This window comes from Megalobrama amblycephala, unplaced genomic scaffold (assembly GCF_018812025.1).
Source record: "Megalobrama amblycephala isolate DHTTF-2021 unplaced genomic scaffold, ASM1881202v1 scaffold386, whole genome shotgun sequence".
NCBI classification, from domain to species: Eukaryota; Metazoa; Chordata; class Actinopteri; order Cypriniformes; family Xenocyprididae; genus Megalobrama; species Megalobrama amblycephala.
Window position 1 is genome coordinate 29,606 of NW_025953354.1, and position 20,947 is coordinate 50,552.

The 20,947-nt window shown below is 43.8% G+C and overlaps 2 protein-coding genes across 3 annotated transcripts; one reads left to right on the forward strand and one right to left on the reverse strand.

Moving 5' to 3' along the window:
- Positions 1 to 8,541: 8,541 nt before the first annotated feature.
- On the forward strand, positions 8,542 to 16,176 carry LOC125261313. 2 transcript variants are annotated; one of them, XM_048179881.1, is made up of 18 exons: positions 8,542 to 9,175; positions 9,485 to 9,569; positions 9,728 to 9,893; positions 10,096 to 10,297; positions 10,600 to 10,675; positions 10,932 to 11,212; positions 11,309 to 11,386; positions 11,517 to 11,585; positions 11,680 to 11,724; positions 12,456 to 12,529; positions 12,651 to 12,713; positions 12,798 to 13,003; positions 13,122 to 13,218; positions 14,183 to 14,345; positions 14,429 to 14,532; positions 14,789 to 14,933; positions 15,040 to 15,166; positions 15,453 to 16,176. In XM_048179881.1, the coding sequence occupies exons 1-18, from the start codon at positions 9,158 to 9,160 to the stop codon at positions 15,809 to 15,811; spliced, it is 2,358 nt and encodes a 785-aa protein (XP_048035838.1). In that variant the 5' UTR covers positions 8,542 to 9,157; the 3' UTR covers positions 15,812 to 16,176. The 2 variants fall into 2 exon arrangements, with proteins under 2 accessions (XP_048035838.1, XP_048035839.1); XM_048179882.1 differs by lacking the exon at positions 9,728 to 9,893.
- Positions 16,012 to 20,936, reverse strand: LOC125261314. The gene is made up of 7 exons (XM_048179883.1): positions 20,303 to 20,936; positions 18,991 to 19,661; positions 17,685 to 17,730; positions 17,390 to 17,481; positions 17,201 to 17,311; positions 16,723 to 16,999; positions 16,012 to 16,434 (listed from the first exon to the last, which is right to left on the reverse strand). The coding sequence occupies exons 1-7, from the start codon at positions 20,327 to 20,329 to the stop codon at positions 16,225 to 16,227; spliced, it is 1,434 nt and encodes a 477-aa protein (XP_048035840.1). The 5' UTR covers positions 20,330 to 20,936; the 3' UTR covers positions 16,012 to 16,224.
- Positions 20,937 to 20,947: the final 11 nt, after the last annotated feature.

Consider the following 20,947-nt stretch of genomic DNA (forward strand, 5'->3'; position numbering starts at 1 on the left):
AACAACAATTGCAAACAAACGGCCCCTTTTATCATGTTCATTTTTTTGTGATCTCGCTAGTTTCCAGTAATTTCTTTCTGATTATTTTTCTGATTAAACTTCTATTTGTTGGTGAAATGATGGTTCCCTTTCAGTCGGTCACGTTCGACGTACGTCAGTAGTGACCGACGAATTGGGATATCGCTTAGAGAGCCCTATCATCTTCGTGTAAACTAAAACAAGCCAATGGAATTGGCGTGCGATATTTGCATAATGCGCACCGCCCCCGACAGGTGTATATAAATAGGAAGCGGATGCAATCGCACTCTGTCTTTCGCTTCGGAGCCATTCTCTGGTGTCCTATTTAGAAGACTCTTTTCTTCGTTTGTTATTTATTCTAAAACAAAAAACAGAAGAGGATCACAGCGAGCTTTTAGTGCTGGTGAAGAGGGCACGTTCAGCGAGGTCGCGAGTGTCCGAGGAGCTGAGCTATAAGCTCTAAAACTGCTGTTTTCACAGCAACACAAAGAGTGTGTGCGTGAGCGATTTGGGCCGGTTCCTCGGTGTGTCAGGGAGTGGTGTACCTGACACATCGCGTCGCTCCCTGGGTGCTTCAGCACGAGTGAGTTGACTTCCCCTTCTAAAAGAGCTTTACAGACGAACCCTGACAGTATGTCATTTCGTCTGTGCGTTAATGGATGCGGTCGTTCCCTGGTCCCTGCTGATGGGCACAATCGTTGCATCTCGTGTTTGGGCATTCTGCACGCTGAAGCAGCTTTTGTGGATGGTTCATGTTCCCATTGCGGGAACATGACCATCGCGGTGCTGAGGTCGAGGCTCTCCTTCCTGAAGTCTCAGGAAGCGGGGGTCCCCTCTCCTATGCCGCGTACGACCGTTTTTTCCGGCCCCNCGGTGAAGGGGGCGAGCTTACACCGAGAGAGTCTACTGCTGTCTAACCACTACCCACTAAGTAACTAGACTACACTGGGGAAGCGAACCCGTAAGGGACGCTGCGGAGACCACTACCTACCCAATGGGGGAGGAGTTTACGTGGGAATACACATATGGACTGGCCCGGGGGTAGTACGCATATGGAGTCCCTGGGATGGCTCCACCTGGTTAGGGGGAGACTCATCTGACAGGTGACAGCAGAGCTGGCTCTGCTAAGGGAAAGACACGGACTCGGCCCGTAGGGAGTTTTAAACCGTGGACAATTACACATATGGGACTGCTCACGTAGAGGGGTCACGACATATGGGCCCCAGCCAACAGACAGCGTCAGCGACGGATGTAGGCCTGGCACCAGACACTCCGCAATGTCCGAGCCGAAGGGGGAGGCGGAGGAACTCGACAGGGTTCGCCAAGCGGGGAACTCGACTGGAGTGAAGTATGCACGTATCCGGCCAGTGGCGGGAATGGCATTGCAAGCCGACACTTAGAGCAGGTACAACACGTCTACCGACTAGTGGATGCGAGTACACGTGAAGATACTGGCTCTACACGTAGGCTATAAAACCTAGCGAACGTGTTAGGTGTCGCCCAGCCTGCAGCTCTACAAATATCTGTCAGCGAGGCGCCATGAGCCAGCGCCCAGGAAGAGGCCACCCCTCTGGTGGAGTGGGCTCTCAACCCGAGCGGGCAAGGCACGCCCTGGGATTCATACGCCAAGGCGATGGCATCCACTATCCAGTGGGCCATCCTCTGCTTGGAGACAGCCTTTCCCTTCTGCTGGCCTCCGTAACAGATGAAGAGCTGATCTGAGGTCCTGAAGCTTCGCGTTCTATCCACGTAAACGCGCAGCGCGCGGACGGGACAGAGCAAAGCTAGGGCTGGGTCTGCCTCCTCCGAGGGCAGCGCTTGCAGGTTCACTACCTGATCTCTGAAGGGAGTGGTAGGAACCTTGGGCACGTATCCAGGCCGGGGTCTCAGGATGACGTGAGAATCACCGGGCCCGAATTCTAGGCACGTTTCGTCGACCGAAAATGCATGCAGATCCCCTACCCTCTTCAGGGAAGCCAATGCAACCAGAAGAACCGTCTTAAGAGACATTAGTTTCAGATCGACTGATTGCAAAGGCTCAAAGGGATGACCCCGGAGAGCTGTGAGAACCAGGGTCAAATCCCAAGAGGGTACGGAGGAAGGGCGAGGAGGATTTAATCTCCTCGCTCCCCTCAGGAATCTGACGATCAGATCGTGTTTCCCCAGGGACTTACCCTCAACTGCGTGGTGATGTGCGGCGATAGCGGCAACATACACCTTCAGGGTGGAGGGAGACAGCCTTCGCTCCAACCCTTCTTGCAGGAAGGAAAGCACGGATCCGACCGAACATGATCGGGGGTCCTCTCGGCGAGAGGCGCACCATTCGACGAACAGGTTCCACTTCAACGCATAGAGACTCCTAGTGGAAGGAGCTCTAGCGGAAGTGATGGTGTCTACGACCGCTTGCGGGAGATCACTCAGAACCTCCGCATCCCGTCCAGGGACCACACGTGGAGGTTCCATAGATCGGGACGCGGGTGCCACAGGGTGCCCCGTCTCTGAGTCAGGAGGTCCTTCCTCAGAGGAATCGGCCAGGGAGGGGCTGTCGCGAGGAGGATGAGGTCTGAGAACCAGGTCCGAGTGGGCCAATACGGAGCCACTAACAGAACCTGCTCCCCGTCCTCCCTGACCTTGCACAGGAGTTGTGCGAGAAGGCTCACTGGGGGAAACGCATATTTGCGCAGACCCGGGGGCCAGCTGTGTGCCAGGGCATCCGTGCCGAGCGTGCCGCCGGTCAGGGAATAAAACCACTGGCAGTGGGCAGTTTCCGGGGAGGCAAACAGGTCTAGCTGGGCCTCGCCGAAATGCTGCCAAATCAGCTGGACCGCCTGGGGGTGGAGCCGCCACTCGCCCGCAAGTGGAGGCTGCCGTGACAGCTCGTCGGCTGCACGGTTGAGCACACCTGGGACATGAGTGGCCCAAAGGGACCTCAGATACTTCTGACTCCACAACAAGAGATGGCGGGCGAGTTGCGACATGCGACGGGAGCGTAGACCACCTTGACGGTTGATGTACGCAACGGCCGCAGTGCTGTCTGAGCGGACTAGAACGTGCTTGCCTGACAACAGCTTCTTGAAGCGGGCCAGCGCAAGACGTACCGCTAGCAACTCGAGGCAATTGATATGCCAATGCAGCTGAGGCCCCGTCCAAAGACCTGCCACTGCATGCCCGTTGTACGTGGCTCCCCATCCCGTGGCAGAGGCATCTGTGGAGACCACAGCATGCCTGGACACTTGTTCGAGGGGTACTCCGGCCCGCAGGAACGAAGGGTCCGACCACCGGACAAGGGTGCGACGGCAGCTCGGTGTCATGGGGACACGGAGCGTGCCGCACTGCCACGCCCATCTCGGGACCCGGCCGCGGAGCCAGTGTTGAAGCGGTCTCATATGAAGCAATCCGAGCGGCGTGACCGCGGCTGCAGATGCCATATGCCCCAGGAGCCTCTGAAAAACTTTCAGTGGAACCGCTGTCCTGCGCTTGAGCGAACTCAGGCAGTTCAACACCGACTGGACGCGCGCCTCGGTGAGACGCGCAGTCCGTGCAACCGAGTCTAGCTCGAGACCGAGATAAGAGATCCTCTGCCCGGGGGCGAGTTTGCTCTTGTCCCAGTTGACCCGAAGACCCAACCGGCTGAGGTGAGCTAAAACCATGTCCCTGTGTTCGCACAACTGCTCTCGCGAGCTGGCCAGGATCAGCCAGTCGTCGAGATAGTTGAGAATACGAACGCCCTGTTCCTTGAGGGGAACAATGGCCGCCTCCGCAACCTTCGTAAAGACGCGGGGTGACAGGGCCAGCCCGAAGGGTAGGACTTTGTACTGATATGCCCGACCCTCGAACGCAAACCGGAGGAAGGGTCTGTGTCGAGGCAGAATCGAGACATGAAAGTACGCGTCCTTCAGGTCTATTGCTGCAAACCAATCCCGGGGACGGACGCATTCGAAAATGCGCTTCTGCGTGAGCATCTTGAACGGCATCTTGTGAAGATACCGGTTCAGGACGCGCAGATCCAGGATTGGCCGTAGCCCACCGCCCTTCTTTGGTACAATGAAGTAGGGGCTGTAGAACCCCGACTTCATATCGGCTGGAGGGACCGGCTCGATTGCATCCTTCGCCAGGAGGACAGCAATCTCCGCCCGGAGAACAGGTGCACTGTCCAACGACACCTGAGTGAAGTGGACACCCCTGAAAACCGGGGGACGCCGGGCGAACTGAATCGCATAGCCGAGTCTGATAGTGCGAATGAGCCAGCGGGACGGGCTGGGAAGCGTGCTCCACGCCTCCAGACTCCGAACCAGCGGGACCAAAGGCACCACAGACGCACCGGGGGTGGGGCAGCAAGGCAGAGAGGGACCCGACTCGGACGGCATGGGAGCGGCCTGGAGTGAGGTCGGACTCTGCGAGGCAGCAGTGCGAATGGGAGACGGCGCACGGGACGCGGTCTGCGCCATCACACTGCCGCCTGCTGCCGAATGGGGAGGGCGCTGCCAGCGGCGAGGCGGGGCCTGGCACACTGGCAGACACACCTTGTTGTGACCTGGAGTTTGAGGAAACTGCTCTTTTTGTGAAAAAGTGGGTACCGCTGGACTCCGGAGAGCCAGCGGCGGTTGTTTGACAGACGACACAAATTCCCCCCGGCCCTCCTCCGGGGGTGGGAGAGATGGTGGAAAACTCTCCCGAAGAGCAAGATCCTTCCCCTCCAGGTTGCCCGTCTCAGGGCCGTGACTTCTTTTTACGCTTGCCACCTGGTTTAGCTGAGACGGGCTGGGCACCACGCCCGCGACCGGCACCCTGCTGCCTGGCTGGTGTAGGCTGCTGCTTTGCCGTTTTACATTTACATTTACATTACATTTATTCATTTGGCAGACGCTTTTATCCAAAGCGACTTACAAGTGAGGAATACAACAAGCGAGTCGTCATGACGAGGCAAATAGACAAGAAGTGCTCATAATACAAGTTATAGGCAGTGCTCAGATTATCCTAAGCTACAATAGAGAGGGATTAGAGGAAGTGAAAGGATAGGAGTAAGAAGTGTTTTTTTTTTTTTTTTTAAGATGAGGTTAAGTGCTCACGAAAGAGATGGGTTTTCAGCTGTCTTTTGAATATTGCCAGGGATTCCGCATTCCGGATGGAGGCAGGAAGATCGTTCCACCAGCAAGGAACAGTGAACGAGAACGTTCTGGAAAGTGATTTTGTGCCTCTCTGTGATGGTACCACAAGCCTTCGCTCCTTTAATGAGCGCAGGTTTCTGGTAGGAGTGTAGACTCGTAAGAGTGAGTGGAAGTAGGAGGGTGCTGAGCCTGTGGCAGATCTGTAAGCAAGCGTCAACGCCTTGAATTTGATACGAGCAGCAAGTGGTAGCCAGTGAAGAGAGATGAAGAGAGGCGTGACGTGGGCTCTTTTGGGCTCGTTGAAGACGAGACGTGCTGCAGCGTTCTGAATCATTTGTAGAGGCTTGATTGTGCATGATGGCAGTCCAGCCAGAAGAGCATTGCAGTAATCAAGCCTGGAAATGACCAGGGCCTGGACCAGAAGTTGTGTTGCATGTTCTGTTAGAAAGGGCCTGATTTTCCTGATGTTGTATAGTGCAAATCTGCATGACCGAGCTGTCTTTGCAATGTGGTCTTTGAAGGACAGTTGGTCATCAAGGATTACTCCAAGATTTCTGGCCGAATTTGACGGGGTAATTGAGGATGTACCTATCTGGACAGCCAGTTTTAGCAGGGGCGGAGGACGGTGCAGGCGGGCGCCCTCGGCGACGAGCGGGCTGAGGCTGAGCCACGGGCGGCTGGGTGGAGGCAGCAGCGGTGGCATGACGTGACTGATAGCCTCAGCCTGCTTCTGTGCAGCGGAGAACTGTTGGGCGAAGCTCTCCACCGCGTCGCCGAATAGGCCGACCGGGGACACGGGGGAATTTAGGAACCGCTGCTTGTCGGTATCCCGCATGTCCGCCAGGGTCAGCCAGAGGTGGCGTTGCTGGACTACCAAGGTAGACATCGCATGACCAACAGCGCGTGCTGTCACCTTCGTTGCCCGGAGGGCAAGGTCAGTGGCAGCGCGCAGCTCCCCAAGCAGCTGTTGGTCAGGACCTTCCTGGGGCATCTCCGACAGCGCCTTTGCTTGGTAAACCTGCAAAAGGGCCATCGCGTGCAGGGCGGAGGCAGCCTGCCCACAGGAACTGTAAGCTTTCTCAGTCAGACCGGCTGAGAACTTACAGGCCCGGGATGGGAGACGCGGCTCACCATGCCAGCCAGTGGCCGTTGGACACAACTGCATCGCAACGGACCGCTCGACTGGCGGGATCCTCGCGTACCCCCTGGCTACCCCGCCGTCCAGGGAGGTGAAGGCGGACGCGGGGCCAGGCCTGGTACGGGCACTATACGGTGTCTGCCAAGACCTGGTCACCTCATCATGCACCTCCGGGAAGAAAGGCATTGGGGCGGGACGCTGGGGCTGACCAGCGCGACCCCCCCCCAAGTACCAATCATCCAGCCGAGATGGGCCGGGACAGGGTGGAGGGTTCCACTCAAGCCCGACGCACAGGGCGGCTCGAGAGAGCACAGCCGAGAGTTCGGGATCCGACTCGGGCAACGCTACCGTCCCGGAGGGCGGCAGCGCGTCCGGATCTTCCTCCCCCGAATTCTCAAACTCGCCTTCCGACGCAGCGCACCAAAGGTAACGGCTGGACAGTCCGAAGAGGGCCCAGCGGAAACCAATGGCGGCAAGATGGGTTGCGGTGCTAACGAGGGGGCAGGGGCCCGCGGAGCGTTTCCGCTCGGCGGGGGAGCCCTGACCGTTATCCTCAAGTCGCCCTCCCTATACAGCGTTGTACCGTCATTCCGGTTCCCGGGGCCGGAAAAAACGGTCGTACGCGGCATAGGAGAGGGGACCCCCGCTTCCTGAGACTTCAGGAAGGAGAGCCTCGACCTCAGCACCGCGATGGTCATGTTCCCGCAATGGGAACATGAACCATCCACAAAAGCTGCTTCAGCGTGCTGAACGCCCAAACACGAGATGCAGCGATTGTGCCCATCAGCAGGGACCAGGGAACGACCGCACCCAGTAACGCACAGACGAAATGACATACTGTCAGGGTTCGTCTGTAAAGCTCTTTTAGAAGGGGAAGTCAACTCACTCGTGCTGAAGCACCCAGGGAGCGACGCGATGTGTCAGGTACACCACTCCCTGACACACCGAGGAACCGGCCCAAATCGCTACACACACACTCTTTGTGTTGCTGTGAAAACAGCAGTTTTAGAGCTTATAGCTCAGCTCCTCGGACACTCGCGACCTCGCTGAACGTGCCCTCTCACCAGCACCGATAGCTTGCTGTAATCCTCTTCTGAGGCAATGTTTTAGAATAAAACAAACGAAGAAAGGAGTCTTCTAAACAGGACACCAGTGAATGGCTCCGAAGCGAAAGACAGAGTGCGATTGCATCCGCTTCCTATTTATATACACCTGTCGGGGGCGGTGCGCATTATGCAAAATTCGCACGCCAATTCCATTGGCTTGTTTTAGTTTACACGAAGATGATAGGGCTCTCTAAGCGATATCCCAATTCGTCAGTCACTACTGACGTACGTCGAACGTGACCGACTGAAAGGGAACAGTTATTTTAAATTGTAATAATATTTCACAATATTACTGTTTTTTTACTGTATTTTTAATTAAATAAATGTAGCCTTGGTGAGCAGACGAAACTTCTTTTAAAAACATTAAAAATCTTAGTGGAACTTTTGGACTGTACTGTATGTATATATATATATATATATATATATATATATATATATATATATATATATTAGTGTGTGTGTGTGTATATATATATATATATATATATAGAGTGTGTGTGTGTGTGTGTGTGTGTGTAATATATAAATAAATAATCCTAGTTTTAAATTATTTTTAAAGAATAGTTTAACAGATATTTTAATTATGTATCTTTAATCATTCTTAAGATTACATTTGCAATCAATTCATTATTGTTGTTTTTGTTTGTTTGTTTGTTTTTTTTCTTCCACCCTCTACAAACATTCACAAAAATTGTTAAAATCTTCAGTAAAAAGTGTAAAATTCTATTAATTTTGATTTTTTTAAAAATCTCATTTTCAATTAATATGTGACCCGATCTGGCGAAATGAGTCGGAAGTCGCAAAGTTCTATTTTAAGATATGGGCCAATAATGTGGAAAAACAATGAAAAAAACGATTTTTTTTTTAAGGCTAATTTCAAAGAACAGACTTTCAAAAATAATCTCCCAAAGTTTCGTGGTCCAGATAATTGAGTAAAGGTATTTAAATGGCTATTAAATTTGACATGGTTTTACTAAATTCGCTGGACGCCCCTAACTTCTCAACTCCTCTCGTCACTTATGAGCATTTCCCAGTATCGCCTGAAACGTCATTATCTCTGCTCTACAAATATGGTGTTACACGTTGTATAGAATAAATCAAAAAGCTTTAAAATGTAAACACACTGACCTAAACGCTGATTTTTAACAATGGGAAGTATGGCGGCATTTTAATGCCATTAATGATCGAGCGCACAACTGATGTTTGCGCGCGCAGTAAATCACTTCCGCGAGAGGATAACAGATCTACACGCGAGCAAACGGGAGCCCGCGAGCTCATTTTAAACCCGCGCGCGCGCATGACATCTCCTTTGCGCGCAGATCAAGCCCTCGCGTGCTCGGACAAGATTCGCAGCACGCGCGTCATCATTCCCCACACTCGCGCTCAATTATGGCGACATTTTAATGCCATTAATGACCGAGCGCACAATTGATGCTTGCGCGCGCAGTAAATCACTTCCGCGAGAGGATAACAGATCTGCAAGCGAGGAAACGGGAGCCCGCGAGCTCATTTTAAACCCGCGCGCGCACATGACATCTCTTCTGCGCGCAGATCAAGCCCTCGCGTGCTCGGACAAGACTCACAGCACGCGCGTCATCATTCCCCACACTCTCGCTCAATCTTCTATTTCGCTCGCGCGAACACTTTTGATTTTTGTCAGTCGTGGGGCGGGACTTTACTTATTTCATTGAAACCTGAAATCTCATTGGTCAACTCAGTTTTTCCGGAAGTCTGTTGTGATTGGACGCCTGTGAGTAGCAATCAAGAGCTGAAGCAGAGTTATCAAGATGGACAACCAAAGAGAGGTAAGTACGTCAGTGATTGCTAATTTTATTATTTCATTTTAACAATGTTATGTTTTGTATGGTTATTTTATACAACAAGATTTTCTATTAAGCATTCTTTGTAGCCGTGTAACTAGCTTGAAGCTAACCCCACAACCATAGCTTTCTATACGTAAAAATAAATATATCTGAAATATTTTCAAATTCAGTGCATATATTCTCTTTATCTTAAAGCTAATAAACTATGATGAAACGTCCTGTTGCCATTATTTTTAGTAGACAGTAGGCCTGTATATCAGTCAGGCCTAATAATGCTTTCATATACATTAGGCCGAGTTGCAGAACGCTGCCAGGCATGTTGTGTCCCTTTTACGCAGTGCTCTAACACGTGAGTCATGCCCACCGTCAGGAATGGGTAAGTTAATTGTGTTGTGCAGCATTATATTGAATTAAACACTGCATACCTGGTTTACATTGAAATGTAATAATTATCATTGGTCATAATAATATTGCTTTGAGTAGTATAGTCACAAAGGCTTAGGGTTTTTATACAGTTTTGAATAATTTCAACAGATGAAGGGCAGGTTCAGAGAGAACAGGTCACAGCAGGCAGGAGGCAACATGCAACACAGCTACAGGGTCAGGCAACCCCTGGCAACAGGGTGGAGTCTGCAGTGAGACCACAGCGCACCCTTAGTGGTGTTGCATCAGGAAATTCAGTGGACCAGAGTATGGCCAGGTTTGGATCTCTCAGATAAGCCAATTTTATAGTGCAAACAAAGTACTGGTAGGAAGCACAACATGGATATAGTAGCAATTCTCAAGTAGAATAACACATATCAGCCTACATTTCATCATAATGTCCTAAACACTGAAAAATTACAACTTTTTGTAATAGATTTTATACATGATTAACACATCAGATTCTTTTTTCCTCTCAGAGCATTCCCTGGTCTTTTCAAGGCACGAAAAAGCTTTATCCCAACTCCTAAAAAAAGGCCTGCCAGGTCAATGCCAATTCAGTTTTTCCTGCTAAATAAAAGTGTTAAACGGACCCCAAAAGCCTCTGAAGAGTTGATTCTTCTACAGGCTGGACTAGGACGGAGGACTGTTGCTATCCCAGAGGATGCTGATCACTCTGAGGTCTTGCACTTCAAGTTTTACATATAAAGTGACTATTTAAATTAAATATGTTGGTGTCATTGTTTTGTCTCAAGATGCACAGCAATAATGTAGCTTTCTAGGGCATTTTTATAAAACCTGCTTAAGTATCCTAATTTAAGTAAGGCCTATTCAGGGCTTTAGTTAAGCCCTGTCTGTGAAACCAGGCCTTAAATAATTTATTTATTCAGCTTAATTAGGCTCACTATATATTATCTGATAGTGTGATTTTCTAATCAAGCAAGTCTTGTCTTAATAAAGTTTGGTGTATTTAATACCACCAGATATCTAAACTATTGTTGGAGACATATTCAAAAATGGAATCATTGGAGGGAGCCTGGATGCTGTATAAAGCTGTTGGTAAGTGTTGTATGTGGTATACATCAGTACACTGGATTGTTGCTTTGAGTAGCATCTCTGCTTTAAAACCATTTTTAATTTTCTACTTTTGAACCTATCTTAGTTTGTCTGCCTTGGCTATTCAATGTTAGAATGGAATAGAATATTATTACATTTCTAAAACATTTTTTGTCATTCATTTGTCAAAGATTTGTCTTTTTAAACAAATAACTGATTATGTCTTCTGATCTTTTTTACTTTTTTTGGTGTGTTACAGGTGGATCTGGTCAGCGAAAGCTGAATGTGGTTGCTCCGGAAGCTGAAGGATACACAGGGTCCTACCTTATTAAAACGGTTGGAGGAAAGGGCTGTTTATACATAATGCCAATTCAGAACACACTGGACATCTCCCCTTTACCTTACTCATCCAAAGAATTTGAAAAAATGCCAAAAGCTCGATGTGTCAAGTGTCACACAGACATGCCTGTTCAACTGTTGGCTGTGCACGTCCAGAAGTGTGAGACAGACATATGGATTAACAGCAGCGATAGTGAATCAGTAAAGTCTATTTAATTTTTTTTGATAGTTTCATTGTTTTCATAATGAGTCAAATTTACAATTGTCAATTTACAATCGGCCTTTAATTTGTCACAGGAGCCTATAGATTTCTTGCTGTCATCTGATACAGAAGTGCCTTCCATTTCTACAATAGTGGATGAAGATAATTCCAACGTAAGTCGTTCAATGTCATCATGCATATCCCAGGTCTACTAATAATTTACTTGGTAGAAGACAATTATTTTGTGTTACCCATACTAATACAACCACAACTGACAACTGACAACTGTTTTTTATGTAAAAGGATCCTGGAGACCCTACAAATGAAGAAGTGGCATCTACTTCGACAGAATTGAATCGGTGTAGTGGCCATGTAAGTTGTGTTTTAAATAATGGATAGTTATGTATGGAAACTATGAAGCGATTTCTCAAATTTGATCATGTTTTATATTTGTTTTTATCCACAGTTAGGGAATGAGTTGGATTCACCTTCAGTGGTTATGGATGCCAAGGTAAAACCAATGCAGGACTACTTAGTATATTTTTATAGAAGGAAATGTTATCATTTTTTAAAAAATATTGCATTTTATTTATTCATACAGATTCATTTTCAGATTAATTATTTATTAAATTTATATATTATACAATTATGCCAAATCATAATTGTCAGTTATTCCTTTGAAATTGTAATTGAGATTATTTGATTTTTAAAATTTACATTGAATGATGTTTTGAATAGCTTTTTACCATTGTTTAAAGCAACAGCATGCCATATTCTTATATGAAAATAAGTTGAAAAGCTTCAAATGTCAACTATACATTTGTTTGGTTGTTTCTATATATATATATATATATATATATATATATATATATATATATATATATATATATATATATATATTTATGGTAACACGTTACAATAAGGTGTCATTTGTTCACATTATTTAATGTATTAACTGACGTGAGCAATACATTTGTTAATACATTTAATACAAATGCTGAAATTAACATTAACTAAAATTAACTTCAATTGTTAATGCTTAGTTCATATTAACTAATACAAGTAACTAATGTTAACTACTGATCCTTATTTTAAAGTGTTACCATATGTGTGTGTATATATATATATATGCACCTTTTTTACGTAATTATGTAAATGTGACGTCTGTAATTGTAATCACCTTAGTTAATTTTGTTTTAGGTTTTTCTGTGTTTTAAGTGTTTTCCTGCATTTGTTTGTAAGGTATCTTGTCCTGTGTGTTCTGCCATGTATTCAGAAGACTTTATTGAAGTACATGCAAGTACCTGTGGGGAAAGGTTATTATTTTTATTTTATGCTTTGTGTTTTCATGAAATTATTGGTTTAGCCTACAGTCCTTACCATTAGTTGTTTGTGTGTGGTAGTAATTTTTATTTATCTAAATTGAATTTCTTTCAGAGCTGACGATAGACCAAACCAAGATTTGGACATAACGGGACAAAAGCAAGACAAGCAAAAGAGGTGCAATTAAGTTTAATGAATAGTGCCTTTTTTACATAGGCCAAAATCTAAAAAAGCATGCATCTCTGTTTTCTTTCTCTCAAGTCTTACAGACGCAATCAACACACTTAAAAAGGCAATAGACCCTTCAACCATTTTCAGCCTCTGTGTCACAAGGGAAGACATGTTTTCCCGAGGCCTAACACAGTGGAAACGGCAGAAGAAGTCCTCTCCGAAGAATCCCCTCAGAGTCACATTCATTGGAGAGCCTGGGATAGATAGTGGTGCTCTAATGAAAGAATTCCTGACCGGTATGTTTTTGTTCTCAGATGCAGCAGCACCATTGCATAAATTATGCAGTTTTATAAAATGTAGTCATCATCTTCAGTGCATTTGTTTATTAATACTGGCAATTTGCATTTTTCAAAGAAATGATGGCCGGAATTGAGGAAAAATTCTTTGAGGGAGGGAGCACTGGGAAAAATCTTAAGTATTCAATTACGGACTTTCAGAATGACAATCTCAGGTAGGTTTATTAGCATTACAGCTGGGTAAAAAAATGTTGATGTCTCAATTTTAATCGAACCAATCTCATTTTTACAAACTGACTTGTATATCCCAAGAATCGAGAAAATAAGTCTCTTTACAGCTGATAAATGAACAACATTATATACATTAAACTGCAATAGGCTTTGTGCTTTGTTACTTTTGATAAGAAACAAAGTCTCAGATTTTGAATTCTGTCCATCTTATTTTGAAATTTAAACAATAAATATCGCTGTGGCACTCGCTATTTAATGCAGTGACCGATCACGCAATGTGCCTCAGGTCAAGTGAAGCGGCAGCATGCAGCGCACTTGAAAGATCATGTCTTCCTCTATTTTAATACCAGTTATGGGCTACAGCATGAAATAAACATGAATGAATGCCAAAAGATATGTAAACAGATACAGGACAATTTACTGACATTAATCCTGTCACATGTAATCGCCCAATCAGTGCTTCAGCCATACTTCAAAGATGTCACAAACAGCTTGTCATGTTTCTCTCATAAAATCCATATTCAGTGACCATGAACTTGGTAATCAGCTAGAAAATTAACTCTGGAGAGGAGCATTGTGCTAAATATATGCACCATATTTCATTCATTGTAATGTTTAATCAATATTTAATGTATGTTTAAATGTTTACATTTAAAAAAACATGGTTATGTAAAAATAGTATTGTAACTTTAATATTATGAAATGCTCCTTGTTTAGAATTTAAGTGTTTGTATATAAATCAGTTTATTTGAACCTTCAGTATAATAGTAATGTAATAGCAACTAAGCTGTTATGTACCACATAAATATAATATAATATAATATAATATAATATAATATAATATAATATATAAATATTTGTGTCAATACCGAGCCCTAATTCAAATCCTATAACAGTTTGTCAGTTAAGGCCTTTCTTTGTCAATTGAACTGCCCTGTTTTACTTTAGGATAGTTGGTGAAATAATGGCAGTGAGCATTACTCAGGATGGACCTCCACCCAACTTTTTCATGGAGTGGATATACAATTTCATTTCTTCCGGCGAGATTAAAAAAGATGAGCTGACAAAGGCTGACATAACAGATGCAGACCTGCTAGATCTAATTGACAAGGTTTTCTAATTCAACTCAATTAAAATTTATGTATACATATGTGTACTGTATGTCTGTGTTACTCATCATTTTTATTTCTTTAGATTGAGACCGCAGACACTACAGCCTTGCTTGACCTTTCTGAAAGAATTGTAGCATGTGGGTACACAGGACCCCTAACATGTGATCGAAAGGAAGAGATTGTCAGGTGTTAAGCAATTTCCAGACCTAAAAAAAATATATAGTCAGTGTAATTTTTTTTTCTAGTTGATCTGTTTTATAGTATTTAAACACCTACGATGCCTGTAAAATAATTTACAAATGCTTTTTCAATCTGGCAGAGATTAATGTTCTATACTTAGTCTTTTATTTCAAACAAGCACTTCTATTAAACTTTATTAACATATGTTAATTTAACCTTTTTAATATAATTTGTTCTTCCCTGGATTTATTATTTTATGTAGTGCTGTTGTTCTGCATTCGTCTGTGCGAATCCTCCCAATGCTGCAGCAAATGTGCAGAGGATTGGAACTCTATGGCCTCCATGAAATGGTGAAACAGAATCAGCCTTTATTTCAGCCGTTATTTGTTCCTGGTCACTTTACAAAAGTAAGTGTTGTTGCTTGCGTTTTTTTTTTTGTTTGTTTGTTTGTTTTTTGTCATGATGGCTTTTGAGCTGTGTATAATAAAAGGTTTCTTTTATTCTGATTTGCAGCCTGATGCAGATTTTCTCATGATGGCCCTGTCACCCATTTTAAGTGAGGTGGGTTCAGTGAAGCGGCAGAGAGAATCAAGAATTGTGAACTACTTGCAGGACTTCATTCAAAGCCTTGAAGATGAAGGTAACATCATAACTCTTACTCTTAATTCTTAAATTGCATCAGTTCAACCATCGACTGGGCCATTTGACCAATCAGAGCAGAGAGGGATTGCAGAAAGGTGTGATTTAGCAAGACTGAAGATTTGAATCGCTTCACACTTTTGAATATAAACTTGTTGTAGGAAACCTCCAAAACAATTTTAAAATAGTATATTAGGAGCATTTTAAAAATGTCAGATATTGTCAGTCCAAGTTCAGATATTGTTAATACAAGTAAGGTTGCAGACAGAGATGTGTGTTTTTTGCAGAAGAAGGGAGCAGCAGTAAGGAGAGCAGGGTTGGAGATGACAGCGAACAGGAGGATAAAACAAACTGCACAAAAGGAGATGCAGAACAAGACAAGATCACCGTCAGCAGTTTCATGCAGTGGATTACTGGCCAGGGGCATGTCCCCATTACTTCTGCACAAAGAGAAAAATTTAAAATACATGTTGAATTTGATCATGACTGCCAGCTTCGATATGGTCAGCATAGTTTATGCTTCCCTCTAGTAAATGCATGTTCCTGTACTGTGACCTTGCCTACACAGCACCTAGGGACAAACACAGAGTTCCTCGGCATTATGAGACAGGCTGTGAGCAATAGCAGAGAATTTGGTCGTTCATGAACTTGATTCTTACTATAGTTTAATCACTATACTGTGTACCCTCTGTTATGTCGTTAATAATATGTTAAAAGAATAGGGGTGCAGTAGCTTGAATTTGGTCGTTCATGAACTTGAATCCTAGTATAGTGTTTACTGTTTACCCTCTGTAACTGTTATGGCGGTATCAATATGTTAAAAGAATAGGGGTGCAGTAGCTTTTGGATATTTGACTAGTTTTTTATTTTTTTTAATTCATCATTGACTTGTAATACAACAAAAGCAGCCAAGATTGCTGCCAAATTGTTCCAAACTCTATTCAGATGTGAAAAAACTGTACATCAACACACAGTAAGCTTCAGAGCAAAATAAATCCATTATGCTGTTCAGTCTTTATGCTTGTGTGTTTTTTTTTTTGTTTTGTTTTTGTTTTTTTTTTAATTCATATTTGTTGAAACAAACTCCCGACAAAGCAAGTACAGTTCTTTGACAGGGATATTAGGACCAGTTGAATTCAGCAGATGTTCAAGAGCCCTCAATCCATCTGCACTCAAAGGACATTCAAATTCTGGAACAACAACTCCGAGATCTTCACAGGCATCGTAAGTAGCTGCTACGTCCCAGTCTAGATCTGGCTCTTCGATGTCCTGAAGGTTTAGTGGTTAAATAGTTAGGAATTAACTTATTACATGAACAGCAGTGTGCTGACAGAATAACAAAGATGAGATGGTCCGTACTGCAGAACACAAGATTTGGGGGGTGGGGTTGGTCCAACTCCTCCCACTTTACGTATCCCTAAACCGACCTGTTTCCACCCCCTGGATCTAGATCCAAATCCTCACACTTTAAATATGCCTTAAACCGATCTGTCTCAACTCCCTGGATCTCGTGTGTTCTGCAGTGAAGGGCTACTGACTAAGACGGCATTACCATACCTCGTATCTCTCAGATCGGTCATTATTTGTGTGCATCATTCCAATCTGCCACAGCTGCTCGGGACTTCGATTGCCCTCTGAGGAGAGTGGATGATGATTCCAGGCTTCTGAAAATGTGTCCAAGTCTGCCTGAAGTCTTGGGAGAAAAGTGTAGTGCACACTGAAAAGGTCCTCAACCACTGATATATCAAGCAATCCTTCTGCCTCCAGGGAGTGCAGCATGTCTGAGTACTTGTTGGTGACCATGATTCTGACATCCCGCCAGAGGCGCTCAATCCTATTAGAAACAATAAAAATTGAAACCCCCCCCCCCCTTAAAAAAAATCAGGTTGAAAAGCAATGCAGTGAAATAATATTTTACTTATTATTAATAAATAAATAATTGGTTACTTAAGTGACATTTAAAAGCTACCTACAGATACTAAAGTTTCATTGAACTTCTTTTCATTTTACAAGTTTTTAGACAATTGTACTTTACCTTTGATTGTGGACGCTTTTACCGGATATGAAACTTCCTCGGTCAGTGCCTCTTGAGGAAAACATGAACCTGGCTATCTGTACATTCTCCACTCCTTGGTCTCCCCTGACCCTGATTTAAAAAATAAAAATAAAAAAAAATCAAAGTTTCAGACATAAAATTCTATTGCTTTTTCTTTACTATACTCACCTTGATGGTAAGCCAAATGTTTGGGTTGCTTCTGAGAAGAAGTGGTATGCTGTCGATGCATGGTTATTATTTGCCGCATTCAAGTACATGACCTGTAAACACAAAGGAACAAAGAGTAAGTAAATATAGGTAGGAGGAAATGTAATGTACATTGGAATTTAATGTATTACAGGCTACTTTTTAATAAACATGAATTATTTTTTATAGACATCATAATGACTGGACTGATCTTAACAGCAGATTACTAGTAACACTCAAATTTGTGTTTTTATAGAAACATAAACTGTAAACATACCCTCCTGGAATAACCATCGACACCACCAAATATTACGATGTTGTATCTATTTACAAGATAAAAGAAATATAAAATATTATTTGAAAAATTATAAAGTAAAATTATTATTATTTTTATTTTTTAAATCAGGGTCAGGGGAGACCAAGGAGTGGAGAATGTACAGATAGCCAGGTTCATGTTTTCCTCAAGAGGCACTGACCGAGGAAGTTTCATATCCGGTAAAAGCGTCCACAATCAAAGGTAAAGTACAATTGTCTAAAAACTTGTAAAATGAAAAGAAGTTCAATGAAACTTTAGTAATCTGTAGGTAGCTTTTCAATGTCACTTAAAGGGTTAGTTCACCCAAAAATTAAAATTCTGTCATTTATCACTCACCCTCATGTCGTTCCACACCCGTAAGACCTTCGTTAATCTTCAGAACACAAATTAAGATATTTTTGATGAAATCTGATGGCTCAGTGAGGCCTGCATAGCCAGCAATGACATTTCCTCTCTCAAGATCCATAAAGGTACTAAAAACATATTTAAATCGGTTCAATATATATATATGAGTACAGTGGTTCAACTTTAATATTATAAAGTGACAAGAATATTTTTGGAGCTCCAAAAAAACAAAATAATGACTTATTTAGTGATGGCAGATTTCAAAACACTGCTTCAGGAAGCTTCGGAGCGTTATGAATCAGCGTATCGAATCTGCTGTTTGGAGCCAAAGTCACGTGATTTCAGCCGTTGCCAGTTTGACACGAGATCTGAATCATGATTCGATACACTGATTGATAACGCTCCGAATCTTCCTGAAGCAGTGTTTTGAAATCGGCCATCACTAAATAAGTTATTTTGTTTTTTTTGGCACACCAAAAATATTCTCGACACTTTATAATATTAATATTGAACCACTGTACTCACATGACCTGATTTAAATATGTTTTTAGTACATTAATGGATCTTGAGAGAGGAAATGTCATCGCTCCCTATGGAGGCCTCATGGAGCCATCGGATTTCAACTAAAATAGCTTAATTTGTGTTCTGAAGATGAACGAAGGTCTTATGGGTGTAGAACGACATGAGGGAGAGTAATAAATAGCATTATTTTTGGGTGAACTAACCCTTTAAGAAACCAGTTATTTATTAATAATTATAAGTAAAATATTGTTTCACTGCTTTGCTTTTTAACCTAAATTGTTTTTTTGTGTTTTTTTTTTAAATTATGAAATACTAGCCAAAAGTGAAAATGAAGTCAAAATGCTGTTCTTATATTAAATGTGTGTATGTATATATATAATATATATAGCTGTTGAAATACCTTATCAATTTGTGATTTGTGTCAATGTGCACAAGAGAAAGGGGCCCTCGAACGGAGTACGTTCTTCTCACCACACATCCCAGGCTGGCCAATCTCGAAAGGATTCCGATTGAATCAACTCGGTGCATTGAGGCAGCTATTCTCTTCCACTGCACACGCAGACCTAAAGACAACAACCTCCCTCTGACCATTCTGTAACCAGCAGCAGGCATATCATCCTTTATGGCTCTCACAACATTGTCTAACTCCTCATCAGTCATGCAGCTATACAACTCTGAGATGGAAAGGCCAAAATCGTTCATCCTTCTAAAGATGGTTCTAGTGGAAACACCCATCATGTTTGCAATGTAGTGGACAGGAAGGTTTGTCTGCAGCATCTCTGCTAACTCTTCTCTTTCAATTGCAAACCTTGGACGTCCTCTCAGACCATCAGAGGAATCCACCACTGCATGTGGAGCTGTGGAATATGGAGGTTGTTTAACAAGTTCAAACACTTCCTGCAGAGCCTGAATGATTTCGTGGGGTATTTCCACATGTCTTGACAGTGCTTGCAGGAGGTACAGCTGCTGGCGACACACAAACTCCATGTAATCCTGGTCAAGGGGAGATCTAAAAAGTGCTCTCTCAAACTTGGAGAGAAGGTCCTCCAAAAGATGCCTTTTTAGAATTTGCTGCAGAATAGAGGGACAAAATTTGCTTCAACTGAGCAACATTAGATATTAACAAATGATAAGGTAACTTTAATCATTAACTTTTTTGTAATCATCATCAGTAACAGTTAAATTCAAAGTAAGTACAGCACACAGTATAAATGAGTACACCTGACCACATCTGAACATATTATTAAAAATAATGTCCTAGATATAAAGATTAATTTCTAAATTGGGTTTCAGAGGGGTATGATCATTCATGCTGTGTTCTGTAACTGTAACTTTTCAATGGTGTAAGTGCTGAAACACTTTCATACTGTATTTAATGGAAACTATATTAACCTGACAAAGAATGATAACAAAAAGCTTACACAACAACTCATTAGAATCATGGTTACAACTATTTATTGTACACTTTTTTACATTTCTGTAGTTCTCAGAACTGATATAAATTGTGCTGTATAACACTAAACATAGATACTGTTTAGTGGAGGTAGTGGTAATGTAGTGGTGAACTACAGCAAATATAATTTGTGTTATATTTTTCCCCAGCAGCTACAGTTACATAAAAATAATAATAAATCAAGTTAATATAGTATCTGGTAAGGACATATAATAATAATGCAATCAATCAATCAATAAATAAATAAAGTTTTACTCACTTTCATCTGGTCTGTTGATGAAGCCATGTCTAATCGCTCTACAACATGCGTCCAATCACAACAGACTTCCGGAAAAACTGAGTTGACCAATGAGATTTCAGGTTTCAATGAAATAAGTAAAGTCCCGCCCCACGACTGACAAAAATCAAAAGTGTTCGCGCGAGCGAAATAGAAGATTGAGCGCGAGTGTGGGGAATGATGACGCGCGTGCTGTGAGTCTTGTCCGAGCACGCGAGGGCTTGATCTGCGCGCAGAAGAGATGTTATGCGCGCGCGCGGGTTTAAAATGAGCTCGCGGGCTCCCGTTTCCTCGCTTGCAGATCTGTTATCCTCTCGCGGAAGTGATTTACTGCGCGCGCAAGCATCAATTGTGCGCTCGGTCATTAATGGCATTAAAATGTCGCCATAATTGAGCGCGAGTGTGGGGAATGATGACGCGCGTGCTGCGAATCTTGTCCGAGCACGCGAGGGCTTGATCTGCGCGCAGAAGAGATGTTATGCGCGCGCGCGGGTTTAAAATGAGCTCGCGGGCTCCCGTTTGCTCGCGTGTAGATCTGTTATCCTCTCGCGGAAGTGATTTACTGCGCGCGCAAGCATCAGTTGTGCGCTCGATCATTAATGGCATTAAAATGCCGCCATAGGGAAG

What these genes read in the sequence shown, in the direction of transcription:
- LOC125261313 (XM_048179881.1), top strand. An exon ending in GCAAGTACCTGTGGGGAAAG is followed by an intron (nt 12,530 to 12,650) that starts GTTATTATTTTT and finishes AATTTCTTTCAG; the next exon opens with AGCTGACGATAGACCAAACC. An exon ending in AATGAAAGAATTCCTGACCG is followed by an intron (nt 13,004 to 13,121) that starts GTATGTTTTTGT and finishes CATTTTTCAAAG; the next exon opens with AAATGATGGCCGGAATTGAG.
- LOC125261314 (XM_048179883.1), bottom strand. Translation starts at nt 20,329, where the DNA reads ATGGCTTCATCAACAGACCAGATGAAA. An exon ending in CATCAACAGACCAGATGAAA is followed by an intron (nt 19,662 to 20,302) that starts GTGAGTAAAACT and finishes TCTATTCTGCAG; the next exon opens with CAAATTCTAAAAAGGCATCT. An exon ending in ACATTTGGCTTACCATCAAG is followed by an intron (nt 17,312 to 17,389) that starts GTGAGTATAGTA and finishes TTTTTAAATCAG; the next exon opens with GGTCAGGGGAGACCAAGGAG.